At 43.5% G+C, this 16,913-nt stretch overlaps 1 protein-coding gene and 1 long non-coding RNA gene across 2 annotated transcripts; both read right to left on the reverse strand.

Annotated features, from left to right (window-relative positions):
• Nucleotides 1–8,210: 8,210 nt before the first annotated feature.
• LOC115248926 (uncharacterized) lies at nucleotides 8,211–9,048 on the reverse strand. Its single transcript, XR_003887655.1, has 3 exons — nucleotides 8,966–9,048; nucleotides 8,795–8,885; nucleotides 8,211–8,255 (listed from the first exon to the last, which is right to left on the reverse strand). It is a non-coding gene; the product is annotated as an uncharacterized lncRNA (long non-coding RNA).
• Nucleotides 9,049–10,701: 1,653 nt separating this feature from the next.
• LOC445926 (goose-type lysozyme) lies at nucleotides 10,702–11,542 on the reverse strand (the record flags this gene model as incomplete). The annotated part of the gene is given in 4 exon segments (NM_001032592.1): nucleotides 10,702–10,838; nucleotides 10,913–11,069; nucleotides 11,151–11,350; nucleotides 11,468–11,542. Coding segments are annotated over 4 exon segments (569 nt in total), but the record flags the coding sequence as incomplete, so codon positions are not given.
• Between the last annotated feature and the right edge of the window lie 5,371 nt (nucleotides 11,543–16,913).

A 16,913-nucleotide genomic window follows, 5' to 3' on the forward strand; every position in this document is an offset into this window, starting at 1 on the left:
TTCCCAAAATCAAACGTCCTTCAGCGCTCCCGCAGTCTGATTCATGTCGGAAAGCTAAAGCTGCAGACGGATGATGTGTATTGATTGGCGGGCCCGGCAACCTTTACGTGGAGTCAAACCTTCTGTTTTCTAATTTCTTCATACCCTAAAGTCAGAAACTTTGCCTTTTTGCCAGGGCGATGTTTATTCACAGTCTAGAAGTGCAAGCGCTCGTCCTCCGGATGGTGGAGCTGACGCTTTACACAGATTTCCTTACGTGAAAAGGCCTGCAGGCCAAACAAGTCAGCTCAGGGGAGATTTTCAAGTTCTTTAATGTTTGATGTTGCTCTTTTTTTAAACAACTGTGTGACCTTTCCCACAAGGAAATAAGAGGAAAAGAGCAAAAACAAAGAAGAACAGAGTTGAACCTAACAAAGATCCTTAAAAACAGTGCAGAAGGTCACTCCACATGGAAGAGGAAGGACTATTTAATTTACACTTTCTCCTCTTGCCCATTCATTCATTCACTCATTCATTCATTCATTCATTCATCACTGTGTCATTGCTGTTTCCACAGTGCATCAAACCACAGTTATGTAATGTCAATGCCCCACACACACATTCACATTTGCTCAGGGTTCAAATTTAAAACTGTTGTTAATAACGCTTGTGAAGCTCCCACACACACACACACACACACACACACACACACACACACACACACACACGCGTCCATCACAGTTCCCCAGTGGATCAAAACATGGGGACACCAGCAATGGAATCATTATTTCTATTAATATCAGGAGATTCTGTCTGGTGAGAGTCCAGCAGTGATGGAAGGAAGTGTGCGTGTCCTCCATGTACGTGTCAGTGCAGAAATGCTTTGGAATGTTCTTTGCGGCTGGATCGTCTCCTCTGATTTGGAGCTGAATCTTGGTGCTGCAGATTATCCGGCCCTCCGGAGCGTGCTGAAAGACGGCCTCCGACCCTCCCCTGGAAGAAATCCATGCGCACTGTCTTGCCTCTGCAACAACCTCTCTGGAAAGTCGGGGACTGACAATAAAGTCACAGTCCCCATTAAGGGTATCCATAGCAACGGCAGTTGCATTGTTTCGGTGTGTGACAGTCAAGGTCATGAGGAGGCTCGGCGCCACTCTCAGGGTCTGAAGGCTCCTCCGAAGGCTCTTACAATGTCGCTGCGTCAAAAAGCAGCTGAACTATCCAGACGATTGTAAAAACACCGAGCGGGCAAGAATTAACTTCCCCGAGTCCTTTTGTTTGATAGTAACCATGGTTTATTAAGGTTTATTTGTTCAGCATTTGTTCGAGAGGACTCTCTCGAAGGGTCTGGACCTCGGCTGTACCTCTTGTGGATTGTGCTGCCCCCCATCCTGGCCCCATACTTGCACTCGTTGCTGAATTTCTTTAAGCTTCCCTAATAAACACTGCAGGTTCATACATGGAGTCACCTGTGTGGGGCGTAAACCCGTGGAGACCCGGTTCAGAGCCACAAACCTGGATGTTCTTCTGGTGAGCTGACCTTCACTAACAACGACCAAACTGACCTCACGAACAGCGGGCTGAGGAACAGCGAGGAGTCCCTCCGGGGGCAAAAGGAAAAGGAAGCTGAATGAAATCAGCTGATTGGTCCCTTTGCTTTGCAGCCGGCCTGATTGCGCGGCGTAGCCCAAATTGCCGTACGCGTTCCAGCGCCACATGTGTGTCTGTGACTGGTGAAAGAACAATATTGTCTGATTAACACATTCACGGCTCCCTATGGGTCCCCTCTCCCTCACCCCCATGCAATCATATCCAGTCCTCTCAGACTCTATTATTTTGCCTTTAACGACCACTAATCCTCTTTTTTTGATAAAGTCGTTCTGACCTGACCCTGAACAAAGGAGACGACGTGTTAGTCACGGTGCTTACGGGTGTAATCTCCTGTGTCGTTGTTATTAAAAGAATGTTATCAACTTAGACGGAACGAGCTGGAACTGCTGGAGGAAATGCAAATGTCGACTTCTTCAGTCGCTCAAGGGAAGGCTTCTCTCGCTCTTTCTGAGCGGTTTGTACGTCCCTTATTATCAGATCAAACAGGAAACGAAGGGAATGCTCGATAAGTTACTAAAAAGGGTCGAGACTTTTAAATAATGATGCTTGTTCGTGTTGATCAACGTGGAAATTAGCAACAAGGTCATGTTTTTAGCTAATAAACTGATTCAAGGCTTTTGGAAAAATCACCTGAATTTCTTAAATACACGAGCGGAAACAGAAATTGGCCTCTTGAGCAAGGCTCTTTACCCCCGATTGCTCCCCACACAGTGCCAACGGCTGCCCACAGCTCTTCAAAGAGGGGTATGTACAAATATTTACATACCTGTCTGTATGTTATATCGATACACATACTGTACATATTTACATGCAGTGATTAATATATTTATTCATGTTCTATAGAGCGTTGTTTTATCCCCTTGCACATTTTCCCTCGTCCGATACCTTGTTTGCCAGGCTGCCTCTGGCTGTTGTGCTTAGCAGTGCTAATACCCCTGATACCACATGGCTTAAATCTCTGTTAACACATTGACATTGTCTCTCCTGGGTTTATAGTAACAAACAAGGTTCTACTACGACACATCAAACAAGCACCATTTTAAGGTGCACTTAAACAAAACAAACAAAACAAAGAGCTAATTTTCTGGCTAATTTTGGATATTTTTTTAGCACTTGTGTATCTTGTAAGGCTTGTTTCCTTGGTTCCTGTCGTCTTGTTGAGTCAGTTTTTGTCATCAATTCAATGTCGCTACGTTAGCAAGGACAGTAGTTAAGTCACATAGTGTGAGTAGTTTCAGGTATGCTGGGTTTTTCTATGATATCTATGTATATATTTTAACATCTTAAACGTGCTGCACTCTTTAATAAATAAGCAAACCTGTGATTCATGGTGCTCCTGACCAGGTCGGAGAGGTTAGTGATATCAGCATTGGCCTGTAAATGCCTGAATAACTTTTAAAATGCAATGAGGTTGATATTGATTAAATAATTAGGTACACAAACTATTCCTTTATTCTTACTGTGCATTCTATTAAAAAGAGTGGAAATAAGCTGCGGTCAGTTGTGTCAGAATGATGTAGTGGGCGCTCAATGATGCTAATCCCAACACAATGTTAATCACACAACCACAGATATCCTCATGTTTACATATTTCACATGTCCCAGTAAGGTTGATCAATACGATCCCATGTGTAATTGAAGAAACTCCATTTTCTTTAAACCGCAGGTATTGTAAATGAAATCAATACAAACAACAGTGAGCAGCGGAGCTGCAAATGGGGAGTTTGGGCTGCTGCCGCTGGGCCACCGTGTAGTGTCAGACTCAACTTTTCCCCAGTCCCTGTGAACTTGTCTTTGTCCACTGTTTCAGCTTGACTGCCAGCATAAAGGTCAAACAATTATCAGCCCACCTCTTGGTTTCACACTGCTCTTTTCAGCGTTGCGGTGAGTGCCGCTGTACAGTCAGACCTAATGTCAGCCTGTAGGTCAGGCAGTGCTGGTAAAACCCGCTCCTTCCACTCTGGCATACGCAGATCTCCAATTCAGACATCTTGCTTTTGTGGCAACACAACAACAATGACAAAGTTGTTTTTATTCGAACCATTTGCATCATGTTCATCTGAATTAATCAAGGCCTTTGTTTAATCATCCTGCATATTTCCATCAAGCTTCTCACCACTCTTCCCGGGGCAAAGGTGCCAGAGACAGGGTGCCCCTTGATGCGTCCTACAAATAGCAAGTTAATTTTAATAGCCAGGAATAAATCCTAGCCTAGCAGCCTACACCTGCTCCAGTACACCTCCAAGCCCACTGCCTTGCCTTAAGAAGCAGAATGAACAAGAATGGTTCTATTCTCGCGTTTCTGAAATAGTGAGTCGTATCGTGAGCACTACCAGGGTGGGACACATTTTTTTTCCATCTTACTGTGATGTAACACACATTAATGCTAATGATAATGAGGTTACAGTATATGGGCCGCTAATAGACTCCCACTGGTCCTGCAGCAAGGTCCCACATAGCCAATGCAATTTTCACCGTGATGACGTTGGAGATTATCTTTTTCGACAGCATTTTTGTAGCTGCAGGTTAGATGTACAAAGAGCAAACGTCCATAGATCCATAGATCACATCCATAGGGCCACACCTGGCCCTCGTCTACGAGGGCCTGAAAAAAGATGCAGCAACAGAATTTATTCTGCTGCAATATCACGAGCGTTTGGTGAGCTACACTGCAAGGGAGGGTGAAGCGTGCGCTCCTGAGCAGGTCCAAATTTATACGAGTATTTCTGGAGGGCGAGGCGAGCACATTTTGTGCCCGCTGCTGTTGCGCTTTATCTCTGTTTTACAGGGCCCTGCGGCGTGAGCATTCATCAGCGTCTGAAAGCTGCGCAGCACCGTGGCTACTGCCCCTTACACGCTCGGGGTTAGGAAACTACATTGAGGATGATCATCAGTGAAACCAGTCAAGAGGAGCATCCATCACTGCTCTTTGGCAGACGCCCCTGCTCCCCTCCACCGTATCAGCTGTTCTAAAGGCAGAGAAGAAGCTGAAGGCTTTACTGCAAAGTATATTGCAAGTGTTGCCATAACCTTTGTGTTTCTCTTTAAAGAATAGTGTCAATTTTATTGACCTGAATCCAACTATTGGTACTGCTGCAGCCAAAACCGCCTACCTGACCCTGCCCCCTTCACATGAAATACTTTCATGAATCTTTACTGAATCAATATTTCCACAGGCGTACAGGAACCGACTGTTGCTGGAAGTGGGGTGGGCAGGAACACCCACTTCTTTCTTGCATCCTTCATCTTGCCTCTTTTTGCTTCTTCTGTATTGTAACACCTTGTCTCAACTTGTTTTGCTTTCACGCACTTAATCCAGAGTCTATGGTGTTAAGACATAATCATGAGTGGAGGCTCAAACCACTGATCCTGACCCTGAAGCCACAGGTTATACCCAGCACAGAATGAATTAGCTTTAACATTAAAATCTGAGAAACGTGTAAGCCAACCATATGAGTGTCTATTTTGTAAGGTACTTTTACAGGTGCATGATAGTGTCAATGAGTGTCATCTCATTTAATGCCGTTTCAGGCGACTGGTTCTTTCTCTGACCATAAGGGTTCAGACTGCTCTCATTCAAGAATACTGTATTGACTACATTAGCTGCCCTAGTTATACACTGAATATGGTATTAACCACACGAATAGTGACTGTGCACCTCAAGCCCTGGTCCATCCCTCCCCTCTGGTTCTAACAGGCCCACAGACAACAAAAAGTGGTTTAAATTTGCACTTAAATACGGATGGGTTCTGTGCTTCTAGGTGCCAGTTTAGCAGAAGTTGCTGAACGTGTATGAACGCTAGAACATGGAAAACACCACAAATGGTGAAACACCATTAAGCCTTGAAGTCTATAATGTTCTTCAAAACATTTTGTATCAAAGCATAACAACGTGATATCACATGTTTGATGTTTTGAAATCAAAATATGGACTTGGCAACGCGATCGCATATCTGCACCCAGACGTTATAATGCACACAGATGAAAAAATGAAAGGTCTGAACCTGAATACTTCTAACTGCACAACTCTGAAGTCAGTCCTCGTCTTACTTCCTTCTTTAATATATACCAAACTGAATAAAAATGTCACATTAAGCATTATTTTTTGCCAAGAGCAGATTTCAGTGGTGGGTTCGCGTCCATGCTCTCCCCCCGTCCTCACAAAAGGCAAATTCATGAAGATTATGCTGGACTGATGATAGTGGAATAATTGCCTTATTTGTCAGATGAATCACAGTTTGCCAGTGGAAACTGACCAATCATCCACAGGCTGGGATGCCCCTTTGTTTTGGCACCCAAAGAGGGGACAGAGCATGAATGTGAACGAACAACAAAGTATACACAATTGAAATTTGCATTTATGACATCAAACACTTTGAGCATAGAAAAAAGAACTTTGGTTGAAATCTGTGGGACTTTTCCCAAAGGGTAACGGCATATTAACCTTCTCTCTAAACAGCAGCGCTGACGCGAATCCTTCCAGTTCTGACTGGATAGTCCATCGTACAGCTCTTCTCAGCTGGGCAGCAGTTTGACACACACAGACAGCGTAAGAACACGTTCTGGACGCAGGGACCTTGTCTGGTTGTCTGAGGCATTTCCCCTTTCCAACAAACAGAACACAGTGAGTGAAGAAGAACAATGCGAGGAACCTTCTCAGACTGGAAGTATTAGGAGCATCCCATTGCTGGATTAAAGTATAATAATAAACCCCTGGAGTAAAGTTTCATGCAAGAAGGAAAATGTGACAGAAGATGAAGAACGAAGGTATGACGAGAGCAGAGAAGCATGAAGTTTAAAAAAAAATGTTGCATTTGATTAAGAGTTGTCAGTATTTGTGCTTATGAAAACAGAATATTTTATGGCAATTCTATGGCTTCGGGGCTTAAAAATATTAATCACAAATTTGTGTCACTGCATGTCAACAGCCCTGTGAAGGAAGAGGACAAAGTTCTCTCCTGGTGGCGTAATTCATTTTTGTTGTCTGTGTAGATTCTCAATCATCCAGGTCAGGTATCCAAGGTAGTTTTCTATGTCAACTGGACTGGGTTTCTTCTCTTGAAGACGTTTCGCCTTCTATCCAGAAAGTTTCTTCAGATGTGAAATCGCTGGGGAGAGAGCTTGAAAATATATAGCCCCTGTGGACCATCTGCATGCTAATGATCTGGGTGGTCTGAGAGTCGTTTTTGTTCAAGATTTCTGTGTTGCCATACTTCAAAACAGCTGTTCTGAAGGCGGAGGGACGGGGTAAAACTTTCAACTGGTGGCTCAGTAGTGTTTTGCAGATGAAGAACGATGAATCGGAAGACGCAGGTGACACATGTGAGCCATTAGTGGAACTCTTGGCGAAGAGTCCTGATGCCAGCTCAGTAAAGTTTCATGCAAGAAGGAAAATGTGACAGATTGCTTTAGAAACATGTTATTTCTATTTCCATCTTCCTATCGAAAATAGCAAAGAGAAATAAGATGTGGAATCTTCTCAGAGTGAAGGTGTTTGTTCCTTCCCTGAGTGAGGAGCTACGGTCCAGCCCTCAGTAAGAGTCAGAGACAGGGTGGAGGTTTTAGATGTGAATATGGACCTAGGCTGTATTAACATGTTGGGTCTTTTTCCAACACAGAGACCGAAGGGTGCACACAGGAATGTAAAGGAGACAACGAGGAATCACGGGAACAACTTTTATCAAGCAACATGAACAATGCTTCCAGATTCATGTGTAAAATGTTTGTCATGGGGGGCTGCTGCAGAAAGTCGCCCCCTACGTTAGTTTGTTTTTGTTGTTTATAGGCATATTTTGGTATTTGCATATTATCGGGTAACCATAAATGACTCGTTTCCACAGCCTTTGGTTTCAAATGTCTTACCAGAGAGCACTTTTTACATTCTATAAAGCCTGTTGGCAAGAGGGAGCATAGGGGCACTTTGTTTGCCCCCTCAGCAAATCTGCCAGTGGAGTTGTGGATTCAACTTTCTATTCAATTCAACTTTATTTATATAGTGACTGTTGCAGTCAACATTGTCTCTAGGGGCTTTACAGAAACCCAGGGCCCTCCAAACAAGCAACAGTGACAGGAAAACCTTTTAATAGGAAGAAACCCAGAACAGGACAAGCAGGATAATATAGGAGAGAAGAAGGGGACATGAGAGGAGTGAAGAGCTTTGGCCTATAGTAGTATAGCATAGCAACCCTATTCTATAAGCATTGGTGTGTCAAGAATAATGACTGACTGGAAACGTTCTCAAAAAGGAAGGTTTAAAGTCTAATATGAAATAGTGGAAATCAGCCTTCCATAGCCGGACAACAGGGGGGGCTGATGGGTAAACGCTTGGCTACTATTAAAGGGAAGCCTGTGTTGTTGCAAAGGATGGCAACAAGGGTGGCAAGGATGCTCCTCCATGCCGCTCTGGAGCTCACTGTATGCCCCAGAAGACTGGACGAGTGCCTCTCTGCGGTCCAGGAGGACTGCCAGTTAGCTCTGTTAATAAAGATTAGTTCTTGGACTTTTTTCTTGGACACTCATCATCTGCTGTAAGTAGACTGTACATCCCTCTCACCCAGCGACAATGTTGGGGTCCAGGGTCCCGGGTCCTGTGGTGTTTGGTTTTTCCTGCAGGGGGCATGGAGGAGCTGATGATTTGTTGCAGCTGGCACTGCAGGTGGGCGCACCTGTCGGCAATCTACATCAGGCCACCTATTTAAGGACAGAGCGCCTGTCTACCAGTGTCAGAGAGTGTTGGTGGTTTCCCCTGGTCTCCATGTTGCCCTGTGGGAGTGGCAAGCGTGTGGGACCTGACTCCTGTGTTGGCTCCGCTCTGGAGCTCGCTGTGTGCCCCAGAAGACTGGACGAGTGCCTCTCTGCGGTCCAGGAGGACTGCCAGTTAGCTCTGTTAATAAAGATTAGTTCTTGGACTTTTTGTCACTGCGTTTTGCCTGCTTTTGGGTCCTGTAAAACCGAATCCTAACATACAAGCCATGATTCACCCACGAGAAGCATCCAGTTAGGTAACCTTCCATCAGATCCATAAGTTGACAAATTATTCAACAACTATGGATCAGCTGGGGATGTTTTCATTGCAATTTCCCACCTAGACCTTAAAGCTTCTGCTTCTAAAACAATCAGACACGCAGCATTCCTGTGTTGCTGTGAAGGTGTTACTGCAGGAATTGATAAGGAAACCACCAAATGACCTAACTTACTAACTTACTTGGTCACACAGGGTGTAAAATGTGATTCCTTCCAGTCTGGGAGAAACTTCCATTGTCAGAGATGAGGTGACCGAGTGGGGCTTGATCTGCCTTAGATAGAACAGCAGACTGTTACTTTATGTTCACTCAGAAACACAAGCACTCTTCTTAAAGTCTTTTCATTGCATTACCTGGGGGGGAAAAAGTCTTTTATCCAACGTGTTGCCTCGTTGGGCTGCCTCAGTTTATCCGTGCGTGGTGTTTTTCCATTGGCAGCATACCGTTTGAAGAGGATCCATTTTTACTATGCAAACTCGACAAAAGCTTCAGCATGACACTTTTTGTGGTTCCTAATTTTTTGTCTATAGGCTTCAGGCTTTGCTCAGAAGCAAAAATGGCCACTTTAATCAGTCCATATTGCAGACTGTTCTCCATAGAGAGGATACCACCTCCTGTGCTTTAACTACTAGTTTACATTGAAACAAAATAGGCCAGGAGTGCACCCTGTGTCTTTTGGCCAATTATGCTGTAGCAACACACTCAAAGGCACTGAATACAAACTGACTCTTGAATTTAATAAAAACAGGCACTAGGGAAATATTCTGACTCACATCAAAACCCTGGTTTCTTTAGACTGTTTGGTAAGATGCAGATTCTTTTAATGTTTAAATAAGATATGTTGAGAGTTTCATCCTCAGGCTGTTGTATTCTCAGATCTGTATCCACTTCTTTCATTGATTTGGGCTCTGAAGCTCCAGCTGAAAACGGGCCAAACTACCATTAACTTAACATCCAAACTAGACTGCATAAAATCTTGGCGGGCAACAATATTTAAAGAACGTATGTGAGGTGGGTGGAGGATGATGTAAATTGACCTCTTTCTTAATGTGTTGGTGCGGATATCAGTGGTGGTGGTTGGGCCGCACCCCACAATCCTTAGTCCAGCCTTAACCCGCCTGTGCAAGCCCTGAGCCTTTGAATGTCTTCAGAGTGAACAGAAGAGAATTTAGCGCAGTGTTGGGGATCCTGACAGTTGGTGGTCTGATGGGCAGCCCCAGCTGAGGGTGTCTGAACCGGGGACTGTGGGTGGATGGTGTTGAAAGTGGAGGTGACACAATGAGTGGCACTTTCAGCAAACAGACGAAGACAAACTGATAGACGAACAGTCCAAACACAATGTAGAGCTCTTGCTCTTCTCAGGAAAGCCAAAGCCCTGCACCCCCCCCCCCCCCCCACACACACACACACACACACACACACTATCCTTCAACAGACCGCAACTTTTAAAAATGTCCGTCCACGTTTGCATTAAACACTTACATGTGTGAGCTGCAGCTACATGTTATTGGAACATAAACCACGGCTTTAGTCCGTTAAATCAGTTTCATTAATTGGGGGGACACTCTAACCCAGAGAAGTCAGATAGTCTTAAAGAGGGGGCCGGATTCCAGCCAGGTTTTCTATCCTACCTACATTCCTTCCTACACCGTCTTCATTTTTAAACAAGTTAGAATATCGCTACAGTAAAAATACTAAATAGTAAAGAAGTGAGGTGATGCATTCATATTCTATTTTTAAGAATCCTGTCAACAGGCGCACGCCCCCACCCTTCCTGCTTCCTCCTCTAATTACAGTAGATCAGTGGAGATTAATTGTGCGTTTACTTTTGCTTTCACTTTTTATCTTTCTTTGCAAGGGGGGCCTTTTAATGGCCAACAGGTGTTTTTGAAACTCTTCTCATCAAATTTGAAACCCTTGACCATGAATATGTGTTGATCATGAATACAGATGAAAAATTACCTTTAAACTGGACTGAAATTCAGAACAAAACCCCACGCCAAGAGTTTGTTAGATGCTTTTTATTGGTCTTTGGTCAAACAGAAACATGTCCAACCCCTTCCTCTTGGATTTCGCAGGTCTCCCTGGGTTAAAACCCCATGTTGCTTTTGTACCACTGAGCTCTGGCAACGACATCATTGGAGTAGTCCTTCCCTGTTGTTTTGGCATCGACACTTGCATAAGACTCGACATTTTTCTCACCCTTATTGTAGGCAGCTAAAGCTCCTGCAGAGAGAGTTACACATAAGCAGGTGACAAATAGTGAGCAGTGGTGTTTTGTGTCCGTCTGTCAACAAAACCTTTCAGGTGTTGGTCTGCATTCCAACGAGGAAATTTAGTCTTGATCCTTTCGATAAACTCAACCAGGATTTCGGTGGCTTGGATCAAGTGTTCCAAACTGTCCCACGTTCCAACTGGTGTGTGACCGCCTCCATTTGGAGGTGGAGTCACATCAATCTGCAGAAACCAGATTAACAACGTCTAAAGGTGAAACTTTATCTTGGAAAACTCTGACGAATCGGCAGCATTCGATTCTACCTGCATCAGTCCAAAGGCTTTGCCGTGATCTCCCCAGCCATTAATCAGCTGATTTCCAGCCCTGGACTCTCTGGAGATGATTCCAGCAATGACAGCTGGAGCTACGTCACACTGCCGTCCGGCTTCGTTGATAATGGTCCTGTAATTTTCCATTCTATTTTTGTCAATCTCTGCCATTCTGTGTGAGCTCTTCCAGCCTCCTGCAGAAAAGACAAATAGCATGTAGTGACATTTGAGATTTTTTTTCCTTTTGTTCAATAAAGAAGTAAAAGGATGTTTATATACTTTTATAAATTAATAGGATTATATGCTCTTACCTTCCTTTAATCCATCCTGTGCAGCCGTCACATCTGAGGCCCCACTAGTTTTTATATCCTCTATCTTTCCGTAAGCTGCAAGAGTTTAATTAGATTCACAATGTCATTTTATCAAGTGGGTTTTGTTTTTCTGGGTAAATTTAAACGCAATCTTTCAGACGGTACTTTAGGATTCGCCCAGTAAATATAGACAGAAAGAAGACCGACAACAGATGTCTCTTGCTTTGAAAGTATAAATGATCATTTTCAAGAAAAGAGACAATAAATACGCACGCATTTTGCTGGTTCCTCTTCTTGTTGTCCTCTTAGTTTTCTCTGTGCTGTTCGTGCGCAGGAAGCCTCCCTTTATAGCACTGGTTACTTTCACTTTCACTTTTTACAGAAAGTCAGTTTTTCCTGCAGCAAAGTGAAAGCAAACAATAATGAGCGAATAAAACCGTTAAGTGTGTCTCCTTGTTTACTTCTCCCAGCATAAATCTTGTTCCGTTATGTAACTTTTTCAACTTTTGATGTAAAAAAGGTTCATTCACTTTCATTTTGAGGATTTGGAGCAAATCCAAAAATTCCACATGAAAACATTCATATACCAGTCTTAATTTTATTTTATTATTTATAATGGGAAGAATTGATTCTGGGTCATGATAGCACTTTAGTGCCAATCCGCTTCAATTCTAAGAAAGTTCATTTCACATCTGGACTGAAACAATGTTCCATTTTTCACCCTGTCCATCCCTGTCACTCCCAGAGAGAACCTCAACACCTTCTTGTCTGCCACCTCTAGTGTGTCTAAACCAGACAACACGGCACCTTTCATTCCCTTCATTCTTGCTGACTCTTCTTCAGCAGTCCGGCCGACTCTCCACTGGATCGCAATGGAACACTGTGGCTGAATGAGAACCTACAAAGACACCCTAAAAATTAGTATAAGTGGACAATCCTAATGGACACCATCAGCATGATATAAGGCTTTGAGGCTCAAACATATGGGGGACCCTAGTTATTAGCCAAAATAGCTAAACACACCAGAAAGTGAAATTGAGCCATTAATGAGTGAGATTTCGACAGATGCTCCTCATGACACAGCAGTTTCTTTGTTGTTAGTGTGCGGGTGTCACAGAAATGTAGGTTCATTAAGCAATTTTACATTCATTTCAGACCCACTCAAGTAATTTTCCCCATCGGTGTATGAATATGGTGAAATGTGCCATTAGGCCGAGTGGCTGTCGCACAACACGATACAAATATTCACAGCTGTCGCGCAAAGTGTCAAGAGCCGAAGACAGACCGCCACCAAGCAGAACCGCAAGAGAAAAAGGCAGCTAAATCCCTTCAGTTGAAACACACAGCTGTGTTGTTGCTCCCTGTGGAACCAGCGCCGCACACCACAAGCATTTCCGGCAGGAATGAGAGGGGAATAATCGAACTTTCTCCAATTTAATAGAAAATGTAAAAAAAAGAAATTCAAGTGTATTTTAAAAAAAGAAATCCAAGTGTGTGCGCAGACACAGCACGCTTTTAAATCTGGCATGAAGGTCAGCTCACAGGTGTCAGGGTTTTATTCTGGATATCTATTATTCAGGTTAAAGTTTCACAGTTTCTGAACAAAGAGAAGCCGCGTTTGAATCAGAAATGTCAGAAAGGCCTCGAGCTGTTCATTATCACCAATGCATCATCTACGCTCATATTCTATATGCGTCATAGTCGCCGCTGAGAAAAAAAACAACAAAACAGCGGCTGTGTCCCTGGCACATCCGAGCGTTCCCTTCCACATCGCTGGTTTTATTCCTCCGTTTGACCTAGAATCAGGTGCAACAAACACAGCACAAACACATGTTATCTGACAGAATGAGGTTATATCATACAGGCAAACACTTTTCAGGAGGAAAACACAGAAATGCCTCGTCAGTTGTATCCTATTAAGTTATTTATTAAACCTACCGGCAAGGCCAACAGAGAAATTTGGGTTTTCTTTGGTGATGTCATTTTTTTCCTAGCTGGCCCATCCAACCAGAGGTTTTTTTTCGTCTGATGTCCGAAAGAAATTTTGGTCTTTTCCGCTGGTGCAAATTTCTAGCCAGAACGAACTTTGCTCCTAAGGTGGAGAGAAACAAGAGCAAGGAACAAATTTGTCTACGGAATATGTAAGAGGCGTCGAGCAGCAATGCTGAGGCAGATCTGTGCTGAGTCTGTTGTTTTCTCAGGGAAATTTACGACTTTAATAATAAAACTACTAAATATTCATACAGGCCACTTCTCCTCCTACATTACTTGGAGTTCCATTACATAAAGTTGCTCTTGTGCTGTGACAAAAGTGGATTCATGGTGACAGACTTCAGGGATCCTACCGTGATGCCTGCGAGCTAGCCGAAATATTCACATCCTCCTCCTGACAGTAATGCATGAGAGAGATAATCCGCTCGAACAGTCGAGCTGAACCACGAGGCAGCAGCAACTTTCTTATGAATCTTTAGCGAGAGCGTCGGGAGCTTTACCAAGACAGTGGCGAAGGAACAAATATCAACAATGGAGAAAAAAATCCTCCTTTGGCAACATGAGAAAAGACCACAAAGACACAAACAAATGGTCTAACCACTGAGGAATTGCATACGAAATAACAAAAGAGTTCAACAAATTCAGAGTAGCGAAGAATGGAAATACTGCAAGAATGGAAATACTGATGTGATAAATTTGGCTAAATGGTTGATATTTAATTCACCTACCAGACTTTTCCCTCAGTATAATTTACAAGCCGTTACAATATCCTTCTCCTTGAGATTAACTGGATACTCGTCTGTCCAAACCCCATTTTTGTTCTGGGAACAAAACTTGGGCTCAAACATCTGTGCTTATAGGTCAGGTCCTGGGATTCTGGAAAGCGACTTGAAACAATTTTGATTGTAAAAGATGCTATATAAATAAAGATTGATTTGATTTGATTTGATTTGATTTGATTTGATTTGATTTGATTAGTCCGATAGTTCTGCTCCCTAAGAGCACTTCTATTCTGAAACTTGCAGTCTTGTGTTGGCACCGCGGGGCGTTGGGCAGTACAGTAGAGACGCCTGCATTTCAACTCTGATGCTTTTGAGGCCTCAAGAAGACTTGAGGAAAGTAGGCGAATCCTGCTAGATGCCAACAACCTCAAAGAGAGAATATCTGTGTTGTTCTCTCCTCACCTTTTCCCCTGTATCTGTCTGTCTGAGCGCATCGGCTTCACTGCAAACGTCTGCCTCCCACACTCGCACGGCATGTTTGTCTCTTTTGTGGCTCTTTTTAGAGCAGGTAGTGGTATTAATGTAGATTTGGACCTTGTTGATTACAGGTTAGTGACATTCCGTGCACTCCTAATGTTAACTGGTTCTTTACATCCTTTGGTGATCTTGTTTTCATCAGTTATTGTGATTTTAGCCTATGATGAATTATGCCTATGTTCCATATACAGGGTGATCCACTTGATTACTCTTATTAAGGGAGTAATTAAGGGATGTACCACAAGGGGGTGGGGTGGAAAAAGGCCCGATGGAACAAAAGAGCAACATGTCAAATTGTTCAGATCGAGGTACACTGAGCAAATGAGACAGGAGAGCAGAGAGGAGCAGCAGGACGTAAAATGAAGCAGACAGGAAGCTGAACGCAGCTGACATTTTATTGATCGAATCAGTCGGGTGACTGGACGTGGCAGGCTGAGGGAGTGAACTGCGTGGTAGCGATCGCCTTGAGACACGGCCACGTGGCCCGTCTGTACCGTCCAACACGAACGAGCCATTTTCGCGCCTTACTAACCCAAGCACGTCTGCTTCAGGTGTTGGCAAGCAACTCTTGTCTTTTAGTCAGTACCTTCAATCGAGCTATGCTCAGAATTTGACTTTGGCGTCTCGACAGAATTGGTATCTTGTCCCAGTTTACACCCAGTGGAGAAAAGTGAAATAACTGATGGAAACATTTCCTCATCTTCAACACTAGGTGATGGAATACGTCTTTCAGTAGGTTTTCTGTTTGATCTTTTACGTCAAGTAGGCGTTGGGCAGACCGCCATTTTGAAAAGCAGGAGAAAGGCTAATCGTCTTAGATATAGAGAGCTCCAATATTAATTGGACTAATGTATTTACATGCACTTCAGTTGTCCAGTTATAGTCGGATTAAGGAATAGGTTTACAAGTGTTGTGTAAACGTGCTAAGTGTGACTGAACCTAAAGCGGTTGGTTCAATAAATCAAAAGGTAAGCATTTCACATTGTTCATTCCTACTCATTTTTCCATCATGTTGCCTCTGGAGTTGTTAAGTTTTGGTGTTTTAGTTTTATCTTCTCCCATTGTTTCAGATTGTTCTTGTTGTTTACAGTGGGGGGTTAGGGGTTTTTTGAGTCAGTCAGCTACCTATTTATTAGGCAGTCATTCCAGAAACCATTTTCTACGACACACTAAAAACAACAGGCCCACAACACATTATAGCACTAACAAATAAAAAGACCCTGAACGGTATTTTAGCAGCGCTCTCCTGGGATCTGTCTCACATATTCATGTTAATCCACATTTATTTGCCTGTACAAACAGTAAATTATCATCACGTCTCAACTTCCAAATTGAGAACTTTTTTGCTTTTCTTCTTTTGTTGTTTTTTTTGGGGGGGGGTCTCTTATCTCTTTCCACAGATCTCCCGTGATGTGTTTGATATTCTGCTCTGACACAAAAGGAGTCAAGGCAGACAGGAGCCAAAAGTTTGCACATCAAACAAACCCAAGGAGGTTGTCATTCCTTCTCTCTTTCTATCTCCCTCTTTCTCTCCCACTCTCTCCCACTCTCTCCCTCTCTTCCCTGATTTGAATGGTTTTATAAGATCTGTAAATCATTTTAAAAAGGATGTCTTTTCAGAGCAGGAGGTCTATAGACTCAGAAAGTTGGTCACCAAGGCCAAGGCTGCTCTGATCCAAGATGTTGGGTAGTGCTTTTCTTTTTTAATGATGATGCCCTTTTTTATTTGCTCTCTCACTTCATAGGTCATCATGAACATCAATATTGGGACTCTATATATCAACGGTGTCACTGCCTGCTCTTCTGCTCTCGTGCTGAGGTGGAAAATTCCACTCCCTCTGTCACGCCCCCCCCCCCCCTCCTCCTCCTCCTCCTCCTCCTCCTCCTCCTCCACACCCATCTGATCAGCCTTCACCATTTTCACCTGCTGCTCCCTCTTAGCCAGGTGTTATTGCACCATGGCCTTGGACTTCTCTTATCTGTTGCTGCCCTTGTAAATCTGACAATCTTCTGTCCCTGTTCAAGAGTTTTGGCCTTGTTTGTTTGGACTTTGTGGTGTTTTTTGCATGCCACAGAGGTTTGTTTCCTTTGGTGCTGTTACCCGCATGCTTTTAATAAAGCCATTTATTAGAACTGTACAGAACTGCTGTGTTGTGATCCCATCACACCCGTGTCAAATAGAACTCGCTCTGATA

Source organism: Takifugu rubripes, chromosome 2, assembly GCF_901000725.2.
Source record: "Takifugu rubripes chromosome 2, fTakRub1.2, whole genome shotgun sequence".
Lineage (NCBI taxonomy): Eukaryota > Metazoa > Chordata > Actinopteri > Tetraodontiformes > Tetraodontidae > Takifugu > Takifugu rubripes.